The sequence below is a fragment of the Leptonychotes weddellii genome, chromosome 8 (genome assembly GCF_054177405.1).
Source record: "Leptonychotes weddellii isolate Sample4059 chromosome 8, ASM5417740v2, whole genome shotgun sequence".
Classification (NCBI taxonomy): domain Eukaryota; kingdom Metazoa; phylum Chordata; class Mammalia; order Carnivora; family Phocidae; genus Leptonychotes; species Leptonychotes weddellii.
Window position 1 is genome coordinate 51,643,817 of NC_138376.1, and position 19,225 is coordinate 51,663,041.

Genomic DNA, 19,225 nt, shown 5'->3' on the forward strand with positions numbered 1-19,225 from the left:
ACCAGGCCCCTGAGAAAGTCTTTCCCTAATCAAGAGCACCTATAAATAAGCCTGTAGCAGAGCCTCTTCACATCTCCTGATACAAGCAGTTGTTCAAACTTGCTCTTTTAAGGTTTAAAAGCTAGGCCAGATAAAGGGGCACATAAAGGGTAACTTTCATAACTTTAGGAGCAGCACTATTCCCATGGAGACATACCAGGTCTGCCTTCACAAAATCAAATCAAGATGAAGAGGAGAAAAATGCCCAAAGGAGAGGTCACAAACCAAATGACCCCAGAGGCAAAGCGGGTAAGGCAGATTGGGGCGGGCGAACAGAGGGGAGCCCATGAGCCAACCCCTATTTTTGTAAATAGTTCTACTAGAACAGAGCCATGGCCATTTGTGTATATATTACCGACAGCTGCTTTTTCACTACAAGGGCAGAGCTGTATAACCTCCACAGAGCCTGCAGGGCCCACAGATCCAAAAACTCTGGCCCTTTACAGAAAAAGTTTGCTGGCCCTTAAGGTAGTAAAGAAATGCCCTGCAGTCTTTACAAGAAGAAAACTGATGTAATGAGAACTCCCCATTGGTGGGAGGGAGGCAACAGGGAGGACGGGCCTGGGGCAGCTCGGCTCCAGCCAACAGCTGCCATGAGGGAAGACGCACCGGAGCCTGCAGAACCTCTGCTAATTGTCAAGGAAAGCTAGAAGCTGCATTCTGGAATAGGTCTCTCCATTTCTACGTGTTACCAACTAATTCAAATTTTTATTGAACATTTGTACGGCCAGCCTCCTGCCTAAAACCTTAAACTTAAGGGAATTTATTCTCTACTACACAACAATATTAGAAAGCAGAAGGAAAGGGGCGCCTGGGTGGCTCAGTCATTGAGAGTCTGCCTTCGGCCCAGGTCATGATCCAAGGGTCCTGGGATCGAGCCCCGCATCGGGCTCCCTGCTCAGCGGGGAGTCTGCTTCTCCCTCTGCCTCTGCCATTCCCCACTGCTTGTGCTCTGTGTGTCTCTCTGACAAATGGATAAATAAAATATTTGGGAAAAAAAAGAAAGCAGAAGGAAAGCTTTTTAGGTTTTCATATGTGATTCCCCATCACTACACATTCCAGGAGAGGTTTTTCCCTTGCTGCCTTTATTCCAGATTCCTGCTCATCCTTTGAGGAAAGAGTTGATGAGGCCATCCTGTGTACCCTCGATTTACTTTATGTAAAGTACATCTAGTCCAATTCTCCCTTGGGCAAATACAGCAATTGACCCTCTGGAGCTCTGGATGTCACTGTCATCATCAACACTTATAAAATATTTCCATTTTACCATGGCCATGAACTGTGCTCATTATTGATCCTATTTTCCTCTTGTGTGAACTGAGAGTTAAGAAGGCTAAATAATCGTCCAACGTCACACAGCTAGAGGGTGTTGCAGCTAGAAACAAGGGCCCTTCCCCGCTACTCTAACGCAACCGTATTTCCATACCCACTGATGAGCTAATTCTGCCGAGGTGTGTGCGCGATTGCGCGTGCGCATGCCGGCCTGTGTGGGTGGGAGGGTGTTTTTTGTTTAATTTTTTGCACCTGAATTGACTAGGGAGCAAAAAGAGGCACAATAACCAAGAGTAGTACTGATTCTTCTGGAGCTCTATCATAAGAAACTAAAGATATTTTTTCTGAGGTTTTGTCCTGTAGAAATGACCAGAGGAAAAAAACCCAGCCGTCACATAACAGATCATCATCAATTTCTGGTGAGTCCGCACCCTGGGCATTTACTCTCAAATGTTCTTGTTACTGTTTAGGATGTAATTTTGGGGTGACACTATGTCACAGTCCAAATCATTCAAGAAGTCCAGCAGCTGCATTAGCGAGTATCTATAAACTACCCTCCAACTCTTCAGAAGAAAACAGATCTGAAGTGTTTTCATTCTGCTTTGTCTCCCTCGTGGGTGTGTTAGCTGCACTAACTAGCTAATGATTACACAGTTTTCTGAAATTTCAAGGACCTATAAAAACGTTACAGCCAAATATTTCGTTACTTTTAAAAATGAATGTCTGTGTCATTCTCTGTGCGAACACTAGAGGGTAGTCATGTTACATTGATGGAGACCAGTCCCCGCTGGAACATTCTGAAGGATCTAATACATGCTGCAGAGTGAAAGGGACTGTGTATAAAGGCCTTAAAAAAAAAAAAAAAAAAAACCTGAAAGTGATTTTCAGCATTAATTTGGTGATTTATCCATGGGTTATGTAAAATGTTTGTATGTTCCAGGGACTTCCTTACATTTCTCACCTTACGCTGAGCTTACTTTTGTGGTGTTTGACAAAGCATATGTTTAAGGAATTGGCATAAAGCCGTTTATTTATATAAGATCCCCATAGCCAAATAAAATAGCTGCAGTGATGGAAATAGGATAAATGGCTACTGCTAAACCAGCCTAAACTGAGTGTGCCCTTGGCTTGGGGCTTGTTGGGGTTTTTTCCACTCAATATTCACAAGCAAAGCTCACCTCTGTGCAAATTTTGCATAAGAAACCTAAATAGCCCAGTTGCCTAGTGTGACCCTGCACAAAGCCAGCTCTGCCCTTCTCTCCTCGTCCAAGAAGGGAAAGCTTGTCAGTTTACAAGCTGCATTCCTGGTGGTCACATACATATGAGTCCTTATTGAACTGGCTTCTTCCCCCCATGAGTTTGAATGCACAGTGGAGATCAGGACCTATTATTAAATATGTTTCCTTAAAATCCTCAGAGCGTCAAGGAACTGGTCCCAAGTAGGCAAGTTAAGTGGCAGTAGGGCATAGAGAGTTACCCTTAATGAGACAACCCAATCAAGCGATGCCACCAAAGGCCTGTGGGAAGAAACCGAAGGTGGGGGTGGGGGGTTGAGGGCATCTAAAGTCCCGGGGATCTCTAATGTGATCCACTCTGCTCTGTGAGAGAGGTGAAAAGGAATCAAGACACTAAGTGGTTATGGGACTTGCTGAAGTTATATGGCTAGAGTGGCGAAGACAAACGAATCACATTACTAGACAGTCAGCTCAACATTTTGTCTACTACATGAACCTGGACCTAGAAAGTATGAATATTTGCCTCTGCCACTTATTACCTGAGAGACCTTTGTTAGAGCAGGTGAACTTTTAAGTCTGTATTTCCTCAAACATAAACAGAGGAATACAAAATAATAATAGCTAAGTTTGCAGCGTGCTGGCCATATGCCAGGCACTGTTCTAAGTGTTTCACATGTATTAACATGTACATAGATCCTCCTAAATAACTCTAGAAGGTACATGTGGTTATTAACCTTGTGATACGGAGGAGAAACCGAAGTGCTAAGAGGTGAAGCAGCTGCAAGTAAGTGACAGCCGTGTATACACCCTGCAAGCTTGGCTCCAGAGCCCATCCTTCCTAAATACCCATTCTGCCTCCCTCCGGCTGTGGGAAACACACTGGAGGATTCATGGGTACTCTTCAGACAACAGAGCACTTCAGCCAAAAACGATAGTCAGCGTGGCGGTTATCGTAATGATCTAGGGCCATAGGAAGCAATGTACCATTACAGCCCCAAAGGGCCGCATGATACTTAACACTGAACAGTGAGATACAATATGGAGAGGAGACAACTAAAACCGTCCATGAAGAGCAAAGGAATTCTGATAACCGATAAATAATTAATGTATTAGTTACATTTTTTTCCCAAATATATCAGATATGTTTGCTTCAGGAAGAATGATCAAATGAACTTTTCTCATCCAGGAGGATTTAAGTCCCGAATCCAAGTCCAAATTAAGGGACAATAAGGAAGGTTGCGGGATGTCCTGTTCTGCAGGATGTTTCTTTTAGGTACCAGACAAGTCCCTGCACCAAGTGCTACTGGAAGTTCCTCCAGTCCCTGAAGTCCTATTACTATTGTGTTTGTGAGAGACCAGAAACCACATTCCTAATCACATTCCAGGCTCTGCCAGGGAAATTAAAAAGCCCAGCCTCTCAGTGGACAGTGAACTCGTTCAATAATTTACTGTGAGCCAGTACTTTGCATTTATGATTTGGAGTCGGAAGTCACCCAATGTCATAGAGCTAGTAAGTGACAGAGTCAAAATTTGAACCCAGGATGTCTGAACTGTGGAGCTCCCAAATAGCCCACTTTCCCAGTACTAGCTTAAGGGGAGGAATGACCCAAAGAGCTCTTGTTTGGGGACTGATGGATTCGAGAAATTGTTAGCTAAGCATATTCATAGTGTAGACGAGAGAATGTGAGCTGACCTAAAAACCAAAGAAAACCAGAGTACCCGGCTGGCGCCTCAGGGACTGGGGGAAACATAAACCCTTTGTGCCTGTGTGCTAAAGCACTTGCGAAACTGCATGCTTTTGAAAGGTAGCCCAAACTTGTAAAATATAACCTGAAACTCAGATTTCCCACTAAATAATGTCAGTATCCTTCAAGAAATATAACCAAAGCATAGACCAAGACCAGATTTCGGAGTGGTACCAGGAAGCAAGGGGCAAGGACTGGCAAAAGGCAGAAAGGAAAAGGCAAAGGACAAGTGCAGCAGTCCTGAAATAGCCCATAAATGTTTTTAACAAATCATATTTAAGTATTAAATCCAAGACCAGCTATAACAAGTTGATTTTTTCATAAGGGAGACTAGATGAGGACCAGGCAGAACTGCCAGTGATGAGCTCGTCCCGCCCTAACCACTGTGCCCACACACAAATGTCTCATGTACTAAAAAGCAAATCAGGGAAGCCCCTTTTGGGGAGAGCAAAGGCCCAAGAGCACATGTAAAGCCCTCCCAGTCAGAGTCAGCACATCTGAGTGGGTGACTGCATGTGGGGAATACTGTGTCCCCTCACAACAGCCTGGGACACTGAATTTACAGAGCTGGGTCTGCCTCAGTCTTCTCATTTGAAACCTAAAACATGGTTTATCAACTGAGTTTTTGAAACTAAGAGTCATCAGAAATGATAATATATTTCTGATAAAGGAAAATCTTGCCAAGAATGCACGTTGCTGGTCTGAGAACTGTTACATGATTTGTCAACAAAATAGAAGGAGAAAGAGAAATTGTAAGGCAATGCTACAATATACAGATAAGTGAATTGTAACGGTATTTTTATCAACTTTAAACCACCTACTGCTACCACTGATAAAGGAGGAAAGCACTCAGTAAATTCTATTTCCCTTTCCTCTTCTAAACATCCATCAATGAATGTAGACTTTATCATACACTGAAATCTTCTCTTGGTCCCATGTAGCTTCAACTAGATTTTCTTTCCTTTTCCAATCATAAAAACTTCCTTTCCCAATCACGAAAATTTATCAATTTGTGAAAGCATCTTGACAGACCCATGAATCACAGCTTTAGCAAAGCAGTGTTTGAGCCATCTCCAAATGTATCCGTATTTAAAAAAAAAAAAATTTAATGAGAAAGCAATTCCCAGGAGCAATGAAATGGATAATGAAAAAGCAGTGTTTTTGGCCGCAATTAGAGTCACGATTGAATAGGTAAGCCTCTGTCAGAATTAGAAAATGAGCATTTCTTTTTCTAAATTTCCCTACACCAAGTTTTCCAAATCCACTGTGGAAGCATGGACCACCCTTTCTCTGCAGAACCTCTCACCCTGACTCTCCTCAGCTCCGGGGTTTGGGAGCCTTCCTTAGCCACCACCCCGGCAGCTGTAAGGGTTCGCTGGGAGGCTGCATGTCATTCATGCCCTCAGACCCAACTGACTTTCCACCCTGCTCTGCTGCTTCTGGGGTTGGGCTGGTAGGTCATTTCCCGGCGGATGAGTGGGTGGCAGCTTGAGCTGAGGGGACAGAGTAGCCAGTGTGTAAAGAGAGAACAGACGCCCAGTGAGCAAATCCAGGCTCTTCACACAGAGGCAACTTTGTCGCCTCAGCCAACACAGCTGTGATACCCGGCTTGTGCATGGCTCTTTGTGGTTATATGAATAGGAATGTTCAGGTTTATTTATTTTATTTATTTTTTTTGGATATGGGTTTCTGGAGGGTCTGGATATTTGAAACAGGAGCTTTTAAAATAAGATTTCAGTTACTCCCTATGCAACATGAGTAGTTTGAAAACTTGGATTTTCTTGTTGCTCTTTCTGGTTAAAAATAAACAGAAAACTATCAACGAGACTGACAATGGATAGGACCTCATTCATTCAGAATTTTCTAACGAGTGCATTGTGGCTGGACCTTGACACGATTTTTTTAAATCATCTATTCAAAAAATTAATATTTTAAGCCCTGATACTTGTTTTCTCAGGAGGAACACAGGCATCATTTACAAATCATTTGACTCTTCATTAAAGTTGCCTTGAAAAATCTGTGCCAGCCATTATTGTTACAGGCTTAAGTAATCAAAGAGCAAATCTTTAAAATGGTATCCAATTCAGACTGCCCACTTGCTACCAATTTCTCAACCCCGTGCTGCCATATAACACACTTACCTGGGAGACCTGTAGCTCCAGGCAAGCCCTTAGGACCTCTTCCAGGAGGGCCCCGTTCCCCCCTTTCTCCCAAGTCACCTGCATTTCATTAGAGAAATGTTATTTTTCTATATGTCTATAAAAAGAAAGTTCCATATTTTTAAACTTTAAGCAAACCCAGCATTGAGAAAGCAAAAGGTCATGAAATTGCCACAAACTAGGTTGTAGTAAATATGTAGCAAGGCAAAACTTCAGTCAATTATATGAAGAGATCGAAGGGGAAAAAATCTAATAATCATATTCATCAAATGATAAACAAACTAAATCAAATATCAAATGATCAACATTCAGTAAAATAAGAATCAAAAGCTACCTCCTTAACATGATAAAATATATCTACCTCAACCCAAGAGTTAGCATAAGCCTGAATGGGAAACACGAGAAGCAGTTTCACTACCCATAGAACATCAGAGATGCCCACTTTATCACTAGTATTTGTCATTTGGTTTGAGAGTCAAAAACATCCCTCTTTTTAAGTGGTATCAGTGTGTATCTTAAATCCTTGAAAAGCAACTCAAAATCTACAACAAGCAATGAGAGAATTCAGTAAAGTAGCAAGATACAAAATTAATATATGAAAATCAGTAGTTTTCATATATACAAACAACCACCAGAACTAAGATGTAGTGAAAAAATATCCCATTTATAATAGCAATTAAATTAATAACAAGGAATAAGTTTAATCAGAAATATGCAAATCCAACATTAAAAAAATAACATTTCTAAAGGATACAAAAGGACTTGACAACTATTCTTAGGTGGAATGCCTTCATCACACAAAGGTGTAGTTCTCCCTAAGCTGAAGTTTCATCATGATCCCAATAAAAAGATTTTTTTTTAACCGAAAAGGGGGATTCTGAAGTTTGTACAGAAGAATGCATAAACCAGAGTAGCCGTAAAAACTCCAAAAAGAAAAGCTACATGAAGGGAATTAATCCTACTGCATATTAAACCAATTAAAATGGGGTGGTACTGGTACATGAATGGATAGACCAGTGAAACAGCCCCAAAACAGGCTCCGATACATACAGGATTTTGTTTTGTAATATATGTGCCATCTTAAAGTGGGAAGCAGTCAAGTAAGTCAATAAATGGTGCTGGAAAAAGTAGGTAGCCAGCTGGAAAAAAAAGTAGAATCTGTTCCTCACAACATAATCCAGGATACATTACAAGTGGATCAAATATTTAAATGAAATTTAAGAATCAGAAGAAAACAAGGGAAAATTATTTTATAACTTCAGATTTGAGCTGGCCTTTCTGCTATGATTCAAAATATGAAGAAGAGTTCCTAAAATCAATACAAAAAGGTCAACAACAATAAAAAAAAAGAATATATAAGCAAGAAAGTCACTAAAAGGAAACAAAAATAGCTCTGAAATATATGAAAAATTCCTCAACTTCACTCTCACATCAAAATACACGGAAATTTAAAAATAACATGAAAGCTACTTTGAACTGTAAGATAGGCAAAAATTCCAAAGTTGAATCAAACCTATGCTAGCAGGTCTGTGGAAAAACACATTATTACATATTGCTAATAAGACTGCAAATTGGGACAGTCTCTTGGAGGATAATTTAACAGTGTCTATCAAAATTACAAATGGCAGTACCATTTTACCTGGCAATTCCACTTCCAGGAATTTATCATAGAAAGAGGTTATGTTGATATTTACACAAAAATGAAATAGTGTTTTCCACGGCAGCCTTGCCGTAATGGCAGAAGACTGGACACTAAATGCCCACGAGAGGCTTAAATGCACTATGCTATTTCTGCAGAATGGCATACTATGCAGCTAGGAAGAACCAGGAAGCTCCTTGAAACGATCTCAAGACCTGTTGTTCAGTGAATAAAACGCAAGGTCCAGATCATTACTAAAGGGCAAAAAGACTTGTTTCTAAAAGGCTGTAGGGAATGTGTGTAACCATATATTGTACCTCATCACTGGTAAGGATACATAGGAAACTCATAAAAGTGATTACCTAATGGGAAGGATAAAGGAATCCAGGCAGATAGGAGACCGGGGTGGCGGGAGAAAAACTCTTCGCTAAATATCTTTTCGTATATTTTTAAATTCTCAAACACTGTAAATGTAGTGTCACTGAAAGTAAATTAATGAATTTTCAAAAGTTAAAATGTGCTACCACAAGTGCCTACATTTCGTTTGTGATTCACTATTTACAGGGAATGTGCTTTGGATTACAACCAACCGTGTGTATTTGCAAGACAGCTGATTGAATTTGGGGATTCAGAAGCCACAGAACCAAGTTTCATTAATTATCCTGGCTCCTGCAGAGAAACCCGGAAACTTGGCCTCATTAACAAAGTGCCCTAATACCTAGTCAACTGCTCCTAGATGACATTTATGGCTCCTAGTAGAAGACATTATTCTACTATCCCATTGGTATAGTATTATGTTATTATCCTACTACTCTTTCAGAAGATTCAGTGGCATTTTGCAAGATTCTATACATAATCATTTTTTCCAAACATTTGTCTCGGCCCAACTTTATTCAATATTAAGTCAAGTTTGTTATAATTTAAAAAACAAAAGCATGCATGCCAAAATAGCAAAAAAAAAAAAAAAAAATCTCTATGAAGTGAATGTTTAAATAGTCACCGTACTTTGATGTTGGCTGTGAATGTCCTTGTATGAATATTTTTATCATGAATCAACTATATTTTTAAAACAATTTTAAAATTATATAAATACTGCATAAGGATATAGAGCTCAAGTTGAACTCATACTCACATAAGCTGTTTTTTTAATCCTCCTCATCAATATGGCCTTACTATATTAGGAAGATACGACAATTAGCATTTTAAAAACTAACAACTTAAGCGCTCTTGTTAACTTAGCAATTTAAATGTCATATCCCTGTAATTCTGGAGGCTAGCAATGAGAAGAGAACCAATAAATGTGCCACATTTTCTGAAGACAGGAGATGAAGATTATAAATTGAAATGTAACTTTCACGCAGACAGTGAAAGTTAAACACATTCTGGCATGAAGCCACATCCCCTTTAAAATGTCGCTTGTAAGGAAGAAGACTGCTGTCTTGGTGCTGATGCTGCCCTGTGGTTGTCAGTCATAGAAACACAATTTTTAGGTGGGCTCCAGGACAGAGGTGCGTGGCAGCAGACAGAGCTGCGGCCGGGCTCTGGGATCCCCAGGGTCCATCCGCTTCTTCAAACCCTGATCATGTCTTCTTTTGACATGTCTGAAAACTGGCTCAGGGAACTAAAGTCCACTTTTATTCGCTAGCCTACTGTGTGGAAAAATAGAGCGAGCTTGTAAAATGAGCTTTAGATAAGGTAAAAAGGGAAATGTGCAGTGTAAGTAGCAAAACAGCTCCCTCTGAACAGAGTGGCTAAAACGAAAGAAATTCTCATTGCTCCGTAGTTGCAGTTTATTTCATTTATTTGAAAGCTATAACTGATACTCCGACCCCATGCAAGCAGATTAATACCGAAAAAAAGTGTTACAGTAATGACGTGTATTTTCTCATGCCATCACTTACATATCGACACATCTGTCTGACTCACTAAAGTATCAAAAAATTGATATATAGCCTTACTCAAAGGGATTTAAAATTAATCCAAACCATCAACATTTAAAAATAGTATTTATGACACAAAAGACTAATACTAAACAAAGTGAACATAAAGCCAATTAGGTATCTCTCATGTTTCTGCTTGAGTATACATATAAAATCTACATGCAGCATGGGTCTTGGCCCTGTTTGTATAATATTGCACAGAACATGTCAATGAAAAACAAAAAAATATATAAATATGATTTAAGATTTGAGTATGATTTCTGGCATCTACAAACTCCTACTGAAAATGTTTCACTGTGTTTTGCAGACCAGTTTTATAGGAAAAAAATTATTTTATTAAAGACATAGTTTGAACTGCTAAAAGCTTTAGTAAAATTTATTTGTTCATTATTTATGTAGTAATTTCCTTGGGAAAAGACTCTTCAAGTAATATGGTGAGCAAGACTCAGACTACCCCTTTATTAGGCATGGGAAAAAGGCAACAGGTGACACTGAACTACATCTCTTCTCAAAGTGGCTGAACATTTAAGTTTCAAATGCTGGAGTATTTGTTCTCCAGGAAGAACTGATCTGTAACCTTTGACTAGTGGGACATTATATGTTTTCAATTAAATATTACTGTTATAATGTATGTGGTAGAACAAGAAAGGTCAAGTCCGGGTACCTGGAATCATACATTTCCAAATTTGTGACAGCACTCATTTAAATCCAGTGATAGTACTCCTTTCTTCCCATACCCCAAATTTCAAGAAGTAAAACAGAGAAGATGCTGCTTTAAAAGAACCCAGTGATAATAAAGGGATGGAGGAGGGTGGGCAGAAAAAGTCCTTTAGAGAAAAGAAAAAAGACTATATCTTTTCTAGATTATGGACTATGTCATAAATACTGAAGAAGCATTAGGGGGAAGTCCCTTATACAATCAAACTATGCTTGATGAATAAACTCTGTGCCAGGGGCATTTTCCGGGTTCCAAATACAGAAATATATTTTTCTCCCCTTCAAAATAAGGTTCATCTGCTAGATCCAAGTCAGCCCAACACAGCCACTGAAAATTCAGTGCTGCTAGGAGCTTCCCAGGAAGCTTCTTGAACATTTCACCTTTGTTTCCTATTGTTCCCAACCCTGGTTGTATATTAAAATCACATGGGAATGTTTTTAAATCCTGCTGCTCAGACCTATTAAGTCAGAATCTCTGGGAATGGGATTGAGCTGTGGACAGTGTTTAAAGCTCCCCAGATGATTCCACGGTTCGCCCCAGGCTGAGAAACGCGGCTTTAGGCAGTCTCTACCAGCACAGTAAGTAGACATGGACGTTCTTACTTCTTAGAACATGAAATGGGACTTCAGGCGAGTTCTCCTACTAACTCAAAGTTAAGTTCTGCCCCACGTATGGAGACTTCCTTTTAGCCAAAGAAAACAGAGGGCTGTGATTTCTATAGCCCCTACAAGGTGTTCCTTTTCAGCAGGAAAATGGGTGACTGCTTTACATGGTGCATTTAGCAGCATCAGATTCATCTGGAGGCTTGTTAGAACACAGACTGCTGGGCCCCACCTGCAGACTCTCGGATCAGTGGGACCAGAGCGGGCTGGGGAATCTGTATCCCAGACAGGGTCCCTGGTGGTGCAGACACTCCAGCCTCCAGGTACTGGCTCTCTCGGAACCACTGTCTGAAGGGAACTAACAAGAAGGACTGAGGAGTCACGGTGGGCTCTGGTGCCACAGAAACAAGGACGTCAACAACCCACTCGAGGCAGCAGAGTTTCTTAGAAATTGTGAACAGAATGAATGGGGACTAAGCACAGAGGGAGGGCCTACTCGTGAGTTCCTGAACCAGGAGCTAAAATCAGGACAAAGATGGGTGGCGATGTGATCCTTTCAAAGAAAATACTCGGTTCTCTTTAAGATGAGCTCTGAGCTCTCTCCATATTTGATTTTGTCCAGCCTCTGAGAGCTTGGAAATTGGGCCAGCCTCACAAGAGACTCCAATTAGTGCTCATTTTTTCACATACGGCAATGCACATGCCAAAAAAAACAAAAAACAAATATAATTAACAAAACTGTTTCAGCTGAAAGTGAAGTTAGCCAAATACATCAGCAATTCATTTATAGATCCAAAATGGCAGCTTGCTTGGCCTCTGACCCTTCACACCACAATATTTATCCCTAATTGGAGCACCACCATTAAAAAAAAAAAAAAAGCCCCTCTCTTGTTTCTGAAGCCCCACATCTTTCTGAAGCTCCCTAGAGAACTGTCAGTCACTCGCCAAGATATAGAAATTCCTTATTTTGTTTAGCGCTCTCTGTAAATGATCCAGGACACACACTCACCCCACGCTGACATACTCACCTCAACTAGTAAACACCATCTGAGGCAACCAGTCCTTCCGCAGGGCCTGCTGAATACCTAACACACTCACAACACTTTTTTTTTGGCAAAACACTTGCTTTCAATAAAAGGGGAAGAAACAAACTTTCTCACATTCCCTCACATGTTAAAGAAGGAAAAAAGTTCGATTGTACTTCTGAGCTGAAAAAAATCCATCAAAACTAAATATCCAATGTCACTTTTTCAAAGAAGAGGGAGGCAGCCTCAATTCATAGAATTTATGTCTTCTGACCTGCTAACAAATGTTGTTAGTTTAAGTAACAGATACAAACGTTCTAAGGCTGGCTGCCATCTTAGAAGAGCTCCACAATGATTTTCGAGTCTCAAAAAAAAGGCTGAATGATCCTTTACGAGATCCTGTAAAGTTTATTTTGAACTATGAGGCAGAGGGTAACTGGAAAAGATCAGTACTGAAAATCAAGGGACCTTAATTCTAGGTTTTGGTCTCTTGTTGCCACACAGCAAGGTCAAGAGGATGTCGTATAATAGTTTTTTGATCTTTCCCATCATCACGGTACAAGAGAATGATACGTCTCCCTGTCTCAAAGGATATCTGGAGCTTGGCAGGATGTGTGGATACATCTGAAAAAGGACGGGCAAAATGGCTTACCTTTAGGCCCCCTCAAACCAAGAGCACCAGGGGGGCCTTTAATGCCTGGGAGGCCACGAAGTCCCATCTGGCCTGGGAACCCATTCTCTCCAGGTGGTCCCGGGGGACCAGGGGGTCCAGGCCTCCCAGGGAGGCCAGACGCCCCTGAGTCCGGTCGCTTGAGACTAGCAGCCATCTCAGCAAGATGCTCTAAAAGATAATAAACAAAACAGCCCAGAGAAGTCAGAAACATGAAAGTGATTCAAATGAAAAAAAAAAGGGGGGGGTTATTTCAAGTGTCTTTTTTTCTAAATGTGTCACCAGAGCTTCAAAATTCGTGGTGGGAAGTGAATAGAGTTAGATCATCTTTCCATGGACTTTCTGCCAAGAAGCTTCCCTGGTGCTGTTTTATTCAGCTCTTTTGGGATATATTTGGTCCTGCTGTTGTGAGACAAGGGCAGGGGGATAACACACACACACACACACACACACACACAGCAAAGCTTTCAGGTGAGTAGTGTTCTAAAAGGATGAGTCTGTCACCTGAGTCCCAGCTGGTTATCTGAAAACCCAGGACGGGAAGAAAATGAGTTTCTTAACAGAGGGAGAAGTGGATGTCCCAAAGCTTTTTAAAAGCCAAGGACATTGTCCAGAATTAGTATTGAGAGAGCATTTGAGACCTAGCCCCACATTTTCAGTCTGAAGATATTAAGTGACCTAAATATCCTGAGCATTCACAACTTCTTATAAATTCCCCTCTCAAAAGTTTTTTCATGCTTGGAATAGACAACAGACATTAAAAATAGCCCGCTTCTTGGGAATGTTCACAGTCTGTCTTAAAAATTAATAACTGTGTGGGCTTTTTCAGGAACCATTAAATAGATTAAGAATCATCCACTGAAACCATGAAGAGCAAGAAACCTTTCCTATGGAAATACTCTAAGGGAAATATGCCAGTGTAATATTTTTTAAAGGTGTGAAGGAGATTATGAATTGGAAACAAATTTCTAACGAACATTTTAAAATTGTTTAAATGTGAGCATTCTAGTTTGCCTTATGTAAGAGCATAAAATTATAATTTTCTAGGGATATAACGTTTAAAATTGAAATATCCTTTCAAGATTAAATGTCTGCCATAAAGAGACTTATATTGGCTTTCAAATATAGAAGTGACAATTTCATTCTGGAAAACTCTACAAGTCTACCAGACAAATTAGACTATCTCATGAGCTTGCAAAAGAAGAGTATTTATCATGACGGAATTGGTTCCAACTAGAATAAGGTAATTATTTGTTAGAAGGCCCCAAAGTTACAGGATCTCCCCAGTTCCTGTCTCCCCAATTTCTTCCTTTTCTATGTGATTTTAGAACTAGACCAATTCTAAAACAGCTATATAGCAATTGCTATAGCTAATGAATTTAGATAAAGGTTAACAAATGTAAAAATATATCACCCATTTTGGTAAAATACTAGTTATTGGTTTTCTACATACATGATACATGAGTAGAGATAATGTCCTTATGCTTCTTATGGGCATGAAGACTGTCAGTTACTTCACATATAAGCTACAGAGAGAGCCAGGGTCAGTGCCAGGGACACACTAAGTGGTAGGATGTTAAGGAGGGGAAAGATACCTGAGAATCTGTGTTCCAAAGGGTGGGGGGGGGAAGCTTGTGTGTGTTTGTGTGTGTGCTTTCTTGTAAATTAACCTCCTTGGCAAAAAACAAAACCAAGAACAAAAATAGGCTAACCCAGGGGCGCCTGCGTGGCTCAGTTGGTTAAGCGTCTGACTCTTGGTTTTGGCTCAGGTCGTGATCTCAGGGTTGTGATCTCAGGATCATGAGATGAGTGCCGTGCTGGGCTCCCTGCTCAGTGGGGAGTCTGCTTAAGACTTTCTCTCCCTTTCCCCCTGCCCCTTCCCCCCACTGGCTCGTGTGCTCATTCTTTCTCTCTCTCTCTCTCTCTAAAATAAATAAATCTTAAAAAAAAAAACGGGCTAACCTATAAAGATAAAAATTTTCTTTGAGGCTATAAGCTATTCTGTGGCCAAAAAATTAGATAAAACAATTAATATAATATTATTCAGAATCTCCCACCTTTAAAGCACACCAAAAGTCAAGACTATGATTTATTTACCTTGCATGACTCTCATGCAAACCTGCTTAATGTGCTGATCTGTCGGTGCTCTACCCTGAGACAGGGGGAAAAAAAAAAAAGATGGTTTATACACAGAACCATAAAGAAGACATTGTTAAATGGTAACCTGACAGACTCAGCAAGTGGCCAGGTGGCTGGATTTACAGGAGAACTCTCCCACACTGCTGAGGAGCTGGTGTCTGGGCTAGCCTGGCTCCCAGCCCCCCTCCTGGGGCTGTGAGCTGGAGTCTCCAAAGGGAAACCCCAGGGACTGCCCACCACTCACTGGAAGGCCCTGGATGCCAGGCAGGCCGGTGGCACCCTGCTCTCCCTGCACGCCTCGTGGTCCAGGGGGTCCTCTTGGTCCTTCAACGCCAGGAAGCCCCCGACTTCCTTCGGGCCCCCTCAAGCCGGGTTCCCCAGGGTTACCCACCTAGAACAAAATGACACATTATAAAACCAGGGCTATCCACAAGTCATGTGTCTGCTTAATATTAATACAAGACTTACGTGAAATTTGGGGTTTGCTTACATTCTGTCTCCCAAGAGATGTTTGCTCAGAGGTTACAAATTCTCAAGGTAAAGACACAGAATGCCACAGTCTCTGAGAATTCCAGTTCAAGTAAAGTTTTTCAAAATCTTTCTTTTTGGTATAGTTATTATTTCAAAATGTTAATTGAAATAATGCATTTTTAAACTACATTCTTTATACTTTAAGCCACTTCCTAAGAACAAGTTCATTTTTAATAAGACTTGTGCACTTTTTCTGGCCACAAAAAGGCCCCTGAGTTCATACAAGACATGTTACTTTGTATATCACCAATACAGAAAGCATAAAATAAAGATATTTCCAAGGACATAAGTTATTTAGCTTTGTAACACTCAGGAGAATTTGAAGCAGATGTATCCAGGAATTATAAAATACTAACATTAACTAAATACATTTAAAATGCCACATTTAAAATGCTGCAGTTAAAATGAATACATTTAAAATACTGGAACAAAAAGAATGAGTCCATAATTTATCTAAGTCTTGAGGAAGTTAAAAATCTAAATATTAAAGAAGTTAAAAAAATAAACCAACTGTTTCCTTAGCACAAAAGCATATACCAGATTTTTTTTTCCTGAAAGCAGACCACTAAAAACATTTTTAAAAGTCCCCATCTACAATAACTGCTTTAAAACAAAGCTAAATTAATTCACTTTCGGTTAAACTACCTCTGGTAAAATTTATGGCATAGTAGTTACAATGTGCCATTGTTTATAGAATAAGAATGAGAAGATAAAAGGACAGGAGGCAACAAGGGAGTGCTAGGGCTCAAAATGAAGTTCATGAAGCAACTTAACCCTGCTTTTTCATATGCAACATTTATGTAGAAACAAACTGAGGGTTCTAGAGGGGAGGGGGGTGGGGGGATGGGTTAGCCTGGTGATGGGTATTCAAGAGGGCACGTATGGAATGGAGCACTGGGTGTTATACGAAAACAACAGATCATGGATCACCACATCAAAAGCTAATGATGTAATGTATGGTGATTAACATAACATAATAAAAAAAAGTTAACTCTTTCAAACGGTCAGATGTTTTAAGCTGAAGGAAGAAGGTGATGAGGCAGGGCTTTCACTAGATGCCTCTGAATAAAGCTCAGCGCCTATACTTTTTCCAATCTTTCTTTAGGCAAAAAAATTGATACTCATCTAAGTCAACTTGTCAAAATTGCTTCTATGAAGAAATTATGGCCTAAAAGACTTCCTGAAAGACAGTGTCAACAGAGAGAGCTAAGGATGTGCTGTGGAGGGTTCAGAGCTGTCAGATGACTACAGAATAAAACTACAGCAACTTCTAAAACAACCCTGAGGAGACGCCAAAATGAATTTGGAAGTGCACTAAAGAACTGGCAGAAAACAAAGGAGGCCAAATCAGAGTCTGTCATCTTGTTGACAATGTCTGAAATACTACTACAACATGGGACAGGACATTTTCGATGAAGGGATCAAGGGCCAACATGGCCAGGATAGCTCAAGGGCCCCAGGGCTCTGGAATGAATTCCTCAATCGAGTGGTATACTGAAGTAGAAACTGGAGGTACAGTCTTCACCTACTTATCAGGTTTGTCTCTGCTGAGGTCACCGAGCAAAGTGAAAGTGTGTCTCCTTGACTCTGGGACAACACACTTCAGCTGCATCAGAATTAGGTGGGTAGTGGCAGAGAAGAGAAAGGGGTAGGAAGGGGAGGTGATAAATCAAGAGTTAATTCCTAGTAATATACCCAAATTTAAATGAAATTAACTCATTTTGACCACTGCATTGTTCATTCACTTTTTCCTTTTACAACAAATTCTTACCATTGAACATTACCGGTTATTTCTAGATAGTGAGGTAGGATTTCTATTATCAAATCCTATCAAGGTTTACTCTTCACATTTTTTTCTCAATCCTAAACCATTCCTGTCAAAGATTCTTAGGTGTAAAGATGTTACTTAAAGCTTGAGACTGTCAACGGTGTTTGGAGAGTGTGTGTAAACAGGTGAGTTAATACAACATAATAGTTTCCATCTCAGGGGCATGTGAAGAGCCCAGGGCTGGCACTGCAACCAAGTCTGGGGGGCAGGGGTGTCCTCCGGGGGGAAAGCTGAGCTGAGGATCGGGCTACATGCCTAAGTAGGAGGTAGCTCTTCTAAGGAAAGAGGAAGAGTGTTCCAGGCTAGGAGAACAGCACAAGGCATTAAATAGCATGCCAAGTAAAAACAATTGATGAAGTTCCAGATAGCTACAGATGAGGTTGGCAAGGCAGAGATCACTTCATCAAAGACTTTGTATATTTTGCTAAGAGTCTGATTTTATTCTATCAAATGTCATTCCTGAAGGGCTTATGCAGAGGAGGGATAAAGAGTGGGCTTTATATTTTTCTCTAGATGGCACTGGCTGCTATGAGGATAATGTGTTGGGTAGGGACAGAGAAGAGTGGAGAAGATTCTAGAAACAGGAAGGACTAAAAGATTAAATGGAAGCTAGTGGTGGTGGCCTTTGAGGTTAAGGTCTGAGCTTCATCTTTTCCCTTATACTCTCTTAAATTTCTTATTGTATTAAATGTGCATTCCTTTCAAATTAGTGAATCATCCCAGGTTTGCTGGTTCTCTACTTGGTTCTATACTTGATTCTATTAATTTTGTTCTAATAATTGGTTCTATTATTGGTTCTATAATTCTGAATACATCTAATCTCTAAGGAGATCAGTTTAGTTTCTGTAAAATGATGAATTGAATGAGATGATCATTTTCTAGCTTTAATAATTGTCTATTAAATTTTCTGATGCATTACGACTTTATGTTACTTCCCCAACTAGAACACACAGGAGATTAATAAAATTACTGAAATATTTGCAATGGCATGAGTGCCAATGAAATTCATTTATACTCTTGTCACCACAAAGGACAAGTCAGTTCTTTTAAAATGACCCATTTGTGAAAGAAATTACTATATATACTACTCATTGAGCTACTTATGATAAAAACTTCCTTTAGAGTGGATTAATTCAAAAGGCAGATCCATTTACACTGTTGTGAGGTGGTTCCCCCCCACCTTTGGATGAATCCATTACTTAAAGAGTAAATTTAGACATTAATTTCCTTGAAGGTAAGTCCTTTAAGAATTGAATTTTATAGTGATTTCATAAAGCAGAGCATTGCATTTTCTATGGCTTTATTGATATTTTTATTTTTTTTTATACCATTATTGTTCATTGTACTTACAGATCCCTTTGGCCCAGGTAATCCTATCTCTCCCTAAATCAATAAAACAAAATTATGTTAGAACCATGAATTCACGTTTGATAGTTTACTAAAAACATTTAATAGGTTATTGTGTTGCTGAAATCTATAGAAAACCATGAAGAGATGAACTCTGACACTAGAGAAAAACATGAGATTCAAAATTTGGATTCTAGTCCCAGTTCTGCTACTTTCTGAGCTTTGTAACCTCCTAGCTTTTGACTAACTTATCTGTTAAATAACATGGTAGAATCGGAGCTCTACTAGGCTCCAACCAGATCTAAAATGCTAGGTGTTGAGAATTAAAATGTGTAA

General features: G+C 40.0%; 1 protein-coding gene across 1 annotated transcript in view; it reads right to left on the reverse strand.

The window, feature by feature from the left end:
- Positions 1 to 19,225, reverse strand: part of COL9A1 (collagen type IX alpha 1 chain) — an 86,911-nt gene that overhangs the window by 2,296 nt on the left and 65,390 nt on the right. Inside the window, exons 33-37 of the mRNA XM_081829352.1 lie at positions 18,893 to 18,925; positions 15,428 to 15,574; positions 15,142 to 15,196; positions 13,027 to 13,215; positions 6,433 to 6,510 (exon numbers count right to left, since the gene is read on the reverse strand). Coding sequence (XP_081685478.1) covers positions 6,433 to 6,510; positions 13,027 to 13,215; positions 15,142 to 15,196; positions 15,428 to 15,574; positions 18,893 to 18,925 — 502 coding nt within the window. The remainder of the gene's footprint in view (positions 1 to 6,432; positions 6,511 to 13,026; positions 13,216 to 15,141; positions 15,197 to 15,427; positions 15,575 to 18,892; positions 18,926 to 19,225) is intronic.